Below are 13302 nucleotides of genomic sequence, written 5' to 3' on the forward strand. Positions count from 1 at the left end.
CTTCTCAAACACTTACTCGGTTCCGAGGCTGCCAATGCGGACAATAGAGTGATTGCAGTTCACCTAGAACACTAATGTCATATGACATGAGCCGCAAAAAAAGTTCATGTCCTCCCTGCCCGGGTTGTCCGCTATCTTAAAAGTACCTAGAGTATTTATTTGAACGGACCTCATTATCTGCCTTATGTTTCCTTGTTCACGGAGTCATTAGCAGAGCAGTAAAAGTGCATATGTTGTATTTTGTTGTTATGATATGTCTTTGTTCAGGTAGGGAGTTGTTTTGAGTCTATATATAGTCCAATTTTGGCTTGCTAACTAAACCAATGGTATGTTGAATATTATTAATCCTGCTGCTTTGCATTGTGCAGTTTTTGAAGTCTCTGTGCTTTTGAACGATTTTTCTGCAATGGCTATGGGAGGAAGAAGAGGGGTTCCATGCTGATCAAGGAGTGCCAATCTAAAGGAGCGGAGCATATCTACCTCGATTTTAGTTACGTAAGTCTGTAGGGAGCAGAACCTTTATTATGCTATCTATGTACCACTTGTGTTAATTCATCAATTGACATAATTGTTATGTTAGTGTCGAGCATTGTTATTATAACAAGTACTCTTCGTTGTGGACATGATGAGTAATGTGTAATGATTATAACAAGTACTTTTCGTTGTGGGCCGTTGGTTGTTTTGTCGTCACCGCCGTACCACTCGTCTTTGGTGAAGCAGACGGCCATCACCATCGCTATTTGTCTGATGCAGCAGGGGTTAGTAGTGCATCAACGCCGAATCATTTAGTAACCCGACACCGACTAAAGGATCATCACGGGCGGATCGTACTGCAACGCGATAGTGATCATACCCTATGACCAGATGGATCATACGCTAAAGTGATGGTGATGTTCGCCTCGACACAGGTGGGTCATGCTCCAATGCGACGGAATAAGGATATGATCACGGACGGATCATAAGCCATACAACGGTGTTAGTGCATACCCACATACGCGGGTCGTACTCCAATACAACGGAAGTAAGGACCTTATCACGGACAAATGATAAGCCAATACGACGGTGTAGTGTACACCCCAGTCGGTCCTAGATACCGACGGTGAGGGCTATGAGTATCACTGCCGACAGCTTACTGCCGATGCCAAAATTGGACTGCGATGTGGGTTATAACGCGGCTGTGAAAGGTGCGAGTGTAGTAGTGATAAAATACTTGCAACATATGTGTGCATCTAGATAAACACACTTCCAACATACATCTGAAAAACACAAATGAAACATCGGGAACAGACACTTGCAACATACGTGTACAATCATTGCAACATATGCAACATCCCGATCTACTTTTGCAACATTCAACTGAAACACTTGTGTTTTGAAACATTTAAAACAATTGAAACATATGCTTGCAACATGCGTTTTCACCATTCTTTCGCACGACGCAGAGCAGAAAGGGGAACGGCCGGTTCCGGCCCGCCGATGACCGAGGATGGTGGCATGACCTGGCAGCGGCTAGCTTCGCCTGTGCCTGGCTTGGGCCCGGCCAGCGACGACCCCTTCTTCTTATCGCCTGGCGACACGTGGCGTCCGGGCGTCTGTGCGGTTGCTTCTGGATTGGCCCGGCCAGCTAGCGGCACCACGCGAGTGGCCAGACCCCGACGTCAGCGAGAGGCTCGCCGACTCGGTGGAGGCTACCGCTGCGAGCAAGCAGCGTGGATGTGGCGGTGGAGAACGCCGCGAAGTGAAGTGGAGAAATATGTATCGTCTAGTTTTTTTAGAAGCCGTTGAAGGGTCGGATCGATTTGGTACAAATGAGCAGGTTGCCGAAATTTTTGAGCCGGTCCGCAGCCCTAGGAAGCAGCGTCCGAGCATATTTTTAAAGGACAAGATCCTCTCAAAACCAATCTTTGGGCTATTTCCAGCAACGAAGCACACTCCCCTGATCCTGACAAAACAGGCTCAATTCGAAGTGGGTTTGGCCCACTCACACATGCGGCCCAACAAGCCTCAACGGCCATCATCCGTCGCAACCTGCGGCACGAAAGCGAGAAGGAGACCATGGCCACGGCGGAGAACCATGGCCACGGCGGCGGCGTGTGTGCGGTTGGCTTCTCCGTTCACGGGCGCACCTCTACGGCATCCCTGCCAGGTTATCTCAGCGAGGCGGGGACCCAGGAGGGCCGGGCTGGCCGCGGCCGGCGGTGGGTCGCCGCGCACCGTGCTCGTCACCGGCGCCGGCGGCCGGACAGGTAGGTTTCCTGAAGTTCCGCTCATTTGGCATTTCTCATCCGTAGGCAAAGCTCTCGGCTTTTGGCCGTTGATAGAGCCTAGAGCGGTTCACATTGTTGCTGATTCATCTCTCCGATTGCAAAAATCCAATTTTTCCCATCTGTGGTAACCCAGGCCAAATTGTGTACAAGAAGTTGAAGGAGAGGGCAGGCCAGTTTGTGGGACGAGGCCTAGTCAGGACGGGAGAGAGCAAGGGCAAAATCGGAGGCGGTGATGACGTGTTCATCGGCGACATAAGAGACCCCGAGAGCATTGCTCCTGCGATTGAGGGAATCGACGCGCTCATCATCCTCACCAGCGCGGTCCCCAAGATGAAGCCGGGGTTTGATCCCAGCAAAGGGGGCCGGCCTGAGTTTTACTTTGAAGAAGGGAGTTATCCTGAGCAGGTGGCTGAAATTGTTTGATATAATGCTTACATTGCAGTGCTGTGTCAGTTCCTGAATTTGTTTGGAATTAATGCTCTGTGTTGTTTGTCTCTGTTTCAAGGTGGATTGGATAGGCCAAAAGAATCAAATAGATGCCGGTAAATGTTACCCCTTGTCTTGCATATATGTCTTTTATTAAAGCTTCATAGGCAACCTGTGTTTTTATGCTAATCTGTTAAACTACTGTTCGTTTCAAAATGACTGTTCGGTGAAGCTGTTCTTTTTTTTTTCTGGCAAACGTACCTTTTTTTTTTCTCAGCTCTTTTTTCTTGCATGTTTACGCAGCTAAGAGCATTGGTGCAAAGCACATAGTTTTGGTGGGATCCATGGGAGGAACAGACATCAATTGCCCACTAAACAAATTAGGAAATGCGAATATACTGGTACATAGCATATTTAGCTTTTCTTCCAACTTGTTCTATTCTATGTTTGTCTGTCCATGCACATGTGTTGTGTGCATGAGAACATCATCTGCGTGCCTGTATTGTTTGGCAACTCCGCCTATGGTGGGGCGCCTTTGGTGTCCCAGCATAGCAGGTCCCAAGCCCTGGTAAAGGAGGAGGGTTGTGTTAGGCGTGGCGAGCCAATGTAAAAACTTAGCCACTTAAATGGAGATGAAACCCGAAAGAAAAATCGTTGGGGCGTAACCCTCTTAGCGACGCGCCATATCGGAACCCGGGTATGGTGTTAAATGGGCAAGGGCCGGGTCGTCACCCCCGTGACGCGCCGTGTCGTGATCTGGGCATGGTGTCAAGTAACCAAGCATCGGGTCGTCGCTTCCTTAGTGGCGCGCTACATCGGCGCCCGGGTGTAGTGAAAAATGAGCAAGGGTCTTTGCATCAGAGTCGACGGGTGCGAAGGGTAAGGAAGCTAGTCGAACCAACTAGGATCCGTTTAGGTAGTTGGAATGTAGGGTCACTTACAGGTAAGTTAAGAGAATTAGTTGATACCGCGACTAGGAGGCGTGTAAATATATTATGCGTTCAAGAGACTAAATGGAAGGGTCAGAAGGCAAAGGAGGTGGACAATACAGGTTTCAAGCTTTGGTACACAGGGACAGTCGCGAATAGAAATGGAGTAGGAGTTTTGATTGATAAGAGCCTCAAGAATGGTGTGGTGGGAGTGAGAAGGCAAGGAGATAGGATTATCTTAGTCAAGCTTGTCGTTGGTGATATGGTATTGAACGTAATTAGTGCGTATGCCCCCCCAAGTAGGCCTCGACGAGAGTGTTAAGAGACAGTTCTGGGAAGACTTAGATGGTCTGGTTAGAGCTATACCTAGTAGTGAGAAGCTTTTTATAGGAGGAGATCTTAATGGACATGTAGGTACTACAAGCGCAGGTTTCGAGGCAGTTCATGGAGGTTTTGGGTATGGTAGTAGGAATCAGGAGGGGAAGGAAGTTCTGGACTTCGCGGTAGCTTTTGACCTGATGATAGCCAACACTTTCTTTAGAAAGAGAGAATCTCATCTAGTGACCTTCAGTAGCGGACAACACTGTAGCCAGATTGACTTTGTCCTCGCAAGAAGAAAGGACAAACGAGCATGCTTGGATTGCAAGGTGATACCAGGGGAGTGTGTTGTTTCTCAACATAAGCTTTTGGTGGCAGATTTTCGTTTTCAGGTGCGTGCCCATAGGAATAAACAAGCTAAGATTAAAAGAAAAAAGTGGTGGAAACTGAAAGGGGAGACGTCAGAGGTATTTAGGGAAAGGGTTATCAAAGAGGGCTCTTGGAAGGAAGAAGACGACATAAACAATATGTGGGACAAGATGGCAACCAACATTCGGAAGGTAGCCTCAGAGGTGTGTGGAGTAACCAAAGAAAGGGGACGCGAGGCTAAAGATACTTGGTGGTGGAACGAGGAAGTCCAAAGGGCTATTAAGGAGAAGAAAGAATGCTATAGACTCTTGTACCATGACAGGAGTGCGGACAACATAGAGAAGTACAAGGTGGCAAAGAAGACTGCAAAGCGAGCTGTAAGTGTGGCAAAGGGTAGAGCGTACGAGGATCTTTACCAACATTTGAGTACGAAGAAAGGAGAGAAGGACATTTATAGGATGGCTAGGGTTCGTGAGAGAAAGACACGGGACTTCAACCAAGTTAAGTGCATTAAGGATGAAAGGGAGCATCTCTTGGTAAAGGAGGATGAGATCCGACATCGATGGCAAGAGTATTTTGACAAATTGTTCAATGGTGAGAATATGGACACAACCTTTCAGTTGGATGACTCTTTTGATGACACCAATAGGCGCTTTGTGCGGAGAATCCAAGAATCTGAGGTCAGAGAGGCGTTGAAAAGGATGAAAGGAGGTAAGGCGATGGGACCGGATGGTATCCCAATCGAGGTGTGGAGATGCCTCGGGGACATAGCTGTAGTATGGTTAACCAAGCTGTTCAACCATATTTTTCGATCGAACAAGATGCCTGATGAGTGGAGGAGAAGTATATTGGTACCGATCTACAAGAATAAAGGGGATATTCAAAGTTGTACAAATTACCGGAGAATTAAGTTGATGAGCCATACTATGAAGCTATGGGAGAGAGTTATCGAGCATCGCTTGAGAGCAATAACGCGGGTCTCTATGAACCAATTTGGTTTCATGCCCGGAAGGTCAACCATGGAAGCCATTTTCTTAATAAGACAAGTTATGGAGCGGTATAGGGAGAAGAAGAAGGACCTACACATGGTTTTTATTGACTTGGAGAAGGCTTATGATAAAATACCAAGGAATGTTATGTGGTGGGCTTTGGACAAACATAAAGTCCCAACGAAGTATGTCGGGCTCATTAAGGACATGTACAACAATGTTGTGACTAGAGTTCGAACAAGTGATGGAGACACGGATGACTTCCCGATTAGAATAGGACTACATCAAGGGTCAGCTTTGAGCCCTTATTTGTTTGCTTTAGTGATGGATGAGGTTACAAGGGACATACAAGGGGACATCCCTTGGTGTATGCTTTTCGGTCTCGGACATACAAGGGGACATCAACAGCTGTGATTACTTCGGTTAGTTGGGAGCCAGGACCGAACTCATGACCGAACTTTTCGGTCTCGGTCTTTTCGGTCTCGGTCTCGGTCTTTTCGGTTCGGTCTTCGGTCTTCGGTTAATTATGCCCAGAGTGAGTTGTATGGTGCAGAATGTTGGCCTACGAAAAGACGACATATTCAACAGCTAAGTGTCGCGGAAATGCGTATGTTGCGTTGGATTTGCGGTCATACAAGAAGGGATCGAGTTCGGAACGATGATATACGTGAGAGATTAGGGGTAGCGCCAATTGAAGAAAAGCTTGTCCAACACCGGTTGAGATGGTTTGGACATGTGCAACGGAGACCTCCAGATGCACCAGTGCGTAGTGGAATCCTAAGTCAGGATAGTAACGTGAAGAGAGGCAGAGGAAGACCGAAGTTGACTTGGGTAGAGGCAATAAAAGGAGACTTGAAAGGATGGAATATACCTAAAGACTTAGCCTTAGATAGGAGTGCTTGGAAGACAGCTATTCACGTGCCTGAACCTTGATTGTTTCTGTTGGGTTTCAACTCTAGCCTACCCCAACTTGTTTGGGACTTAAAGGCTTTGTTGTTGTTGTTGTTGTTGCTAGTAATTTTCTTCTAAATTTTCAGGTGTGGAAGCGGCAGAACAGTACCTAGTGGACTCTGGTCTTCCATATACAATTATAAGGTTGTAACACAAGGAGAGTTGCTAAAGCTATAACTGTGAATGCTTATGTTGGTAATATACTGTTCGTTTTTCTTTTCCTTGCAGAGCTGGCGGTTTACAAGATAAAGATGGTGGCTTGCGAGAGTTGATTGTTGGGAAGGATGATGAGATCTTGAAAACAGAAACAAGAACTATTGCCAGGGCTGATGTTGCAGAAGTTTTCATACAGGTAGCTTCGTACAGTGGAAGACACAACTGTAGATCCATGCTTTTCTCAAGCTCTTGTGATAAGTGCTAACTCTAGCGTTTGATTGATCTGTGACTTTCCTATGCAGGCCTTGCTATTCGAAGAGGCAAAGTTTAAGGCATTTGATCTGGCATCAAAACCAGAAGGTGAAGGGACGCCAACTACAGACTTTAGGGCACTTTTTGCACAAGTTAATAGTCGCTTCTAAAAAGATAAGATTGTCGTTGCCAAGAAATTGAGGGCATTCTTTTATAAAGCGCTATGAAATGTGTATTGAGTCAGGTTAGTTTCCTGTTTATTAAGTTCATAAAATATTACCGTTGCCCCATGTTGGATTTAATCTCTCACTCTCTCTTTAGCTATTTTTTGCTTCATTTCCTGTCTAGACAGTGGATTCTGCACATAATGCTAATGAATTTTCGTATCAAATAAGATTGCCAAGTTATCCATAATGTTCAAAAGATAAGTCAGCACTCATGCTTTCTTTTTCTTGAACACACAGTAGGGTTGCGTTTCTTTGTGTTAAGATTCCAAGTCTTTGGTCTTCTAGGGCTTGGACAGCAGCTCTCTGATTGAATACCCTCCTCAGAATGCAACCAAGGCAGGCGCTAGCTCTATGAGGGAGTGACCATGAAGCCAGTAATCAGTCCAAAAGGACCAAAACAGCGTGTTACAACCATTATCCAAGCAGTAATTGAGAAGCAAACAATGCTGAAGTGTTGACATGAATGGGTAACTTGATACGACTTGATGCCCTACCGGTGTTGCTGCGCAGGTTATAGGGGTGGAAGAGGGGAGGACGTGGTCTGTACTCTCGATGTCGGCGAGGGGCCGTGGCGGCGAAAGCGGCGGCTGCTGCTGCAGCCCTAAAGTTCCGCAGTGCTACAGTACACGGGCACTGTTCACGTGAGGGAGAGGGCAGGGACGGCTAGCTCCCAAGGGAAGTCATCAACTTAATTGTTGCTTTGTGCTTAATTCCAATCATCCCGATTACAAGTATTTATCCTTCCCTATAGATGCTATAATTAAGGAACTATATCTATCTCTAAGAAAATACCAAATAAGTGATAAATTGGGCCTCTAAGCCCCTTAACAGACCGGCCCCCTAGCCACTATTGGGCTTGCGCCTGGCATAGGGGATGCTGGTCATAACATAACTGCAGTCCCACCCAAGGTTGATCAGGTTACATTTTTTGGAGCCACAACCAGCACATCCATAGACCCCATAGAAGATTACAAGATTACGTATACCCCACCCTCCGAGCTCTCTTGGCATACATACTTTTTTCCCAGGCAACAAGATGGACACCTCCATTGATCTCCCTTTCCAAAGAAAAGCTCGACAAATCTTGTCAATAGCCGGAGTAGCCACTTAGACTTAGGGACACCAGTTGCAATCAGAGGGTAGATAGGGAAGGTGTGGGGAGAACCTGAATCAATAGACCAGGGTGCTCATACTTGCTATATCTATTCATTCCAATATTACCCATCACCTCTTTCCCAAAACTCATTTTTGCCTTGTTTAATGTGGCACGTACAGTTGTTCAAATGAGAGTCTAGACTAGAGGATATGTAAAAGCCAAAAATTCCGTGTCTTTATCCAAGATTGTCTCTAATATCCACAAACATGAGAAGTAATTTGTGAAACCTAAAGCATTCTGCTGAAGATTGTCTAAAGGTCCTCACACCATCATTACAAATTTAGCTGGCTTGCTCACAAAATATCTACTTGGATCTTACTAATTAGTGTATGATTCTTTCGGTTTCCATGAGGATACCGCATGCATTATCCTCCCCTTCCATCCTTGTAGCAGCCATCTGCTATCTTCGTCGATGACAAAGTCTTCATTATAATGCTTGTTTTTTTCATCTATTGATCTCTTCAGGATTGCTTTATCAACAGGAAGTTGCTTGAACCCAGCCTTGAGACATCTCACTTGCCACTGTTTGTAAGTCTCTGGCCTCTTGATCCTTTCTGCACCCTCACACGCTACAACATTAAGTACTTCTGGCCCAAGCAGATCCCTCTCTATCTGTATCCTATCTTCATGACTCTGGAGAGCAGTTGCATCGAGCACGTCAAACAGCGCAGAATAATGGAACAAAACCTCTCTGAATCGTGGCAGGAAGAATGGGGAGCTGTAGAGCCCATTCAGAATGCCAAGAATGAGAACCTCTGGGTTGATCCTCTTCATGGTACGCAGTACCCTATCCCTTGCACTATCTATGTCTTCTGTCTCATCACCAAGATGTTTTGTTCGGTACATGCAGTTGACTATAAGCACCTCATCTTTGTCAATATTGAGATTCTCCATGCAGATATCTTCCCATTGTGTGACGATACCTTGGTACTCAAAAGGTACATTGAACATTTCTGCATACTCAGCCAACTGTTTTCCTGTCGCCTCAATTATTTCACAGGGGCGAAAACCTGGCTGAGGTGCATCTATGCTTGTGATACGAAGCTTAGGGGGGCCACCTTCTCGTTTTGCAAAGCGCTGGATTAGTGATGGCCACTGAAAGCCGAGTGTGATGCCAAAATCAATGATATGCACCTTTGGTCGTCCGTTCGATAGGTCAGCTATTGTTTGGTTGGAGAAGTAGTATGCTACCCTAGAGAAAGGGCACACTGCAATGAAAAGGCGGTAGGCCTTTAACATGTCTTTGGCCCTTGTTCGTTTCTCCATCAGTTTCTGATACACATGACTCCCTGTCCCGGCCAAGCGTGCCTCAAGACCATTTGCAAAGTAAAGTGCCAGCCTCCAGTAGCTCACTAGCAAATGCAAGGTTGTTTACTACTATTGCTTGTGCACACTGCATGAGATGAGCCCTGAGGTCAATCCCCTCCTCTTTTTTCTTAACTCGTGACTTCACTTGCCCTTGACCATATCCTTTTCTCCGAACATTATGTGAACTGTTATTTGCTTGTTTTGCCTTGATTTCTCTAAGATGAGCAGCATCACAATTAAACTACCAATCACAGAGCAGAACACTGTCAAACATTTCATCCCGGGTTGTTTCACTGGCCAAGATGGCAAATGCTTACTGTTCCTTGCTTCCAAAAACTCCAAGTCCACATGAGGATGGCTTCGTATTTTGCCTACATGCTTGTTCTTTTGTCCAATTGTTGCCTCTATCATTTGATTGGAATCAGAAAGGCCATTACTTTCCAGATCAACCAATTTCACAATACTGGGAACTAACTTATTTGCTTCCTCAGCACCTCTCTCAATTTGCAAAGACAAACGGTCACATTCAGAAGTCCAATCATTGGCTACCAGGTGCATACCTTGTGGCCCGAGAATATCACTGACAAAACTACCACTGCATGCCTGTTTACTATAATTGTCTTGGGGACAATCTACTTGGGTATCTCTACTGATCATTGTCTCCTTAGGTGAAGATGAATATGTCTGTCCAAGAATATCATAAAATGGCTTCTCCATGGCCTGAAGTGCATCAAATTGTTGGTATATGCTGGCCTTCTCATCAGTGTCCTCCTCCATTAACAGTCGGTTTATGTAGTCGAGAGTCATATTTGAGTTTATCTCACAATACTCAGGACTTCCCATTGTGTTAGAGCTCCACTAGACCTAGCTTTTCTTGAAAAGTGTATGATCTACAAAAGATAGATCCCACCTTTCACTTTTGTTTCTTGGCCATGCGTAGAGGGATTTTCCTTCCAAAATATAATTGCCAAAAAAGTACCTTCACAACTGAGATGTCCTGTTTAGTAACTACAGCGAAAAAAGGATAAAAGTGGTCAGCATGCTGCTAGTTCTTCCGTCAACAGAACAGTGAAAGTCCTGCTCACTCATTAGCTAGCTTGAAACTTTGTGCCTCACAGCTTTAGTCCTGTTCGACTCAAATTTATGTCCCTACGTCTAATTTACAGTGCCACATAAGTTCTTATTTACAATGCCACATAAGTTCCTCCTAAGTTGGGTGATTTTTTTTATTTGTGCCCCTTAGGAAATTGATTAAAAAATATGCATTTGGTTATCAATCATTGAATTCCTTTTGAGCAACACCCCCAGAAGTAATCCCAAAGTTCACTGGCAGCTACATGTTGTTTGCAAGACCAACTAAGCATCAGAAGCACAACTTTATCTATTGCATGAAACGTAGAATAATTCTTCTAAATGTTCTAGCGATCTTGTTTTATCCGCATAATGTTGTGTATAGATGTAGTGCTTACTTGTCTTGTAAAGTCATACATTGGCTATTATAAGCTTGGAACTCTGGAAGAGTATCTCCTGTTGAGAAAAATGTTGATGCGTCAAAATTTAGAGACTTTTCCCTGTGTGCCCTTATAAAAGATCGTAATCCCCTCTGTGCCCCTGGAAAAATTCAGCGGTCTTCAGCGCCACTACTTCAACTTTTTCGGGTCCTCCATGCCACTTCCGTCAGTTCAGGCTCTAACGCCGTCAAACTACAGGTGTGAAAAGACGAAAATGCCCTTAAGTTCAAATCTGTTATTAATTTTTTTTGAGCATCTTAACGACTTCAAATGAAAAAACTCAAAACTAGAAAGTTGTAGATCTCGTCGAGATCTATAATTTTTATATAAAAATTATTTTCATTTAATTCCACAAAAAAAATATGATTTAATATGATTAATATATCTTAGAAAAATCATCATAGTTTTTTTGCAAAATTAAATGAAAATAATTTTTATATGAAAATTATAGATCTCGACGAGATCTACAACTTTCTAGTTTTGAGTTTTTTCATTTGAAGTCGTTAAGATGCGCAAAAAAAAATTAATAACATATTTGAACTTAAGGGCATTTTCGTCTTTTCACACCAGCAATTTGACGGCGTTAGAGCCTGAACTGACGGAAGTGGCATGGAGGACCCGAAAAAGTTGGAGTAGTGGCGCTGAAGACCGCTGAATTTTTCCAGGGGCACAAAGAGGATTGCGATCTTTTATAAGGGCACACATGGAAAAGGCTCCAAAATTTAGGAGATGAAATTCGAAGTTGCATAGGAACACAAAGTTCAAACAGACTGTACTAAAAAAAGATGCAATTATAAATAACACTTCTGCTTAGTTGATTGATGTGAATGGCAGAAAATTACCTGATGAAGCACCTGCTTAGCTTTCTTCAATCTCTCTTAGCCCTAGTGGATGGTGAAGAAGGTTAAAACCCATGAAATGAACTTGCTTTAAAGACATGGAGAGTATTGGTTGTTGTCTGGTGCTTAAGAAAGAGACTGCGATTTCTTGTTGTGCTGATTATGAGCTTTTCTTGTTGATGCAATTAAGAAAATTATTTAGTGCTTCTCTTGTACTTTGCCTCTTGCCATCTTTTTCTCAACATTTTTCTGTATGGATGGGTTACAGTTCTTGTAAGCATCTTCTTGGCATGAAGCTGACAGAGTTTTCCATATGTCTTGTGGGTACATTTCCTCTGTCACAAACTAGGCAACATTGTTATTCAGCCAGAATGAGCACCCTTTTTTTTTTTTGCCCAGATGACCCCGCACAGAGCGGGAGCTCTCTGCACTGGGTACGCCTTTCAGATGCCTTGGAACGTGAAGATGTAGAAAGCTGTCATAGAAAGATTTTCTTAGTAGCTTTGGGTAATGATAACTATAAATTAAATTAAATCAGAATACATCTGTATATGTGTGTATCACATTTGTGTGATGAACTTGAACTGTATGACTCCACCTATTGATTCTTTTTTAACGTGAAATTCCAGCTATCGATTTCATGCATCTTTTGTTCCTTGTGTCCTTCCCTGGTACTTCTATATTCTCATGTTCAATTTACATATTATAAAACTATGCAATTCATCTGTGGCTATGGCGTTGAGTTGTCAAGACTTCGTTGGCTTGTCCCGTAGGTTTAGTTAATTCAGCACTCCAGAAAATAAACTAGGAAAACACGACCAGCAGCCTCAAACAACTAAGGACCTAGTGATCCAGGACCAACGACCTAGCAAGGAAGTCATGTAATGCCTAGGCTCCGGTCAACTGCCATACTCCATAAACTCATTGGCCACATATTGAAGCAGCACCTCTATGCTAGGCCTAGCACCTTCAAAAACACAAGCATTTCGGTGTTTCCATAATTCCCAAGCAACTAGGATGATCAGACTATTGAGGCCTTTGTGTGAACCCCTTGGAACGCCTTTGATGGTGCTGCACCGCCAACCAGAGAAAGCGAATATTAGATCCTTGAGGAGCAAAAGTCATCAAGTCCAGCTTTTGTAAGCTTTTTCAGCTATTTGAAGGTTTACAGCTATAACTGCACAAGTAAACATCACTTATGAGCTATAAAATTTTTAGGAGAAATTTAGTGATTCACTGGTATGGTCTTGTGCCTTCTTTTTCTATGTGAAGATGAAGTATAAATTAAAAAAAAGGAAGTAAAAAGTAGGCCCTTAGCATGGTCATTTGAGCATAGATGAGTATCCATTTGTGGCATTCCAAACCTGAGAAGACAGATAAGACGTCTCAACTAAAAGTTTTTTTTTCTCAAACACGTGGGAGAACTGTGTATCATTGCACTAAGAAGGAATAAAGAGTTTGTTACAGCTTACTGTTAGGGTTTCAAAAGTTACATTTGCACTTGTTATATAATAGCTTCAGAACTACCCACTACTAGCTACTAGAACAGCTAGGCCTTAGGCATTGACCGGGCAGCACCAAAAACAAGTTACTAGGGTATAATC

The 13302-nt window shown here is 43.9% G+C and overlaps 1 protein-coding gene and 1 pseudogene across 1 annotated transcript; one reads left to right on the top strand and one right to left on the bottom strand.

Moving 5' to 3' along the window:
• Positions 1-2074: 2074 nt before the first annotated feature.
• Positions 2075-7006, top strand: LOC136515147 (uncharacterized protein At5g02240-like). The gene is made up of 8 exons (XM_066508827.1): positions 2075-2246; positions 2401-2672; positions 2773-2809; positions 2997-3094; positions 5833-5905; positions 6336-6393; positions 6478-6601; positions 6708-7006. The coding sequence occupies exons 1-8, from the start codon at positions 2075-2077 to the stop codon at positions 6825-6827; spliced, it is 954 nt and encodes a 317-aa protein (XP_066364924.1). The 3' UTR covers positions 6828-7006.
• A 1352-nt stretch (positions 7007-8358) lies between these two features.
• Positions 8359-10461, bottom strand: LOC136514826 (scarecrow-like protein 9; annotated as a pseudogene).
• Positions 10462-13302: the final 2841 nt, after the last annotated feature.

Source organism: Miscanthus floridulus, chromosome 17, assembly GCF_019320115.1.
Source record: "Miscanthus floridulus cultivar M001 chromosome 17, ASM1932011v1, whole genome shotgun sequence".
Taxonomy (NCBI): domain Eukaryota; kingdom Viridiplantae; phylum Streptophyta; class Magnoliopsida; order Poales; family Poaceae; genus Miscanthus; species Miscanthus floridulus.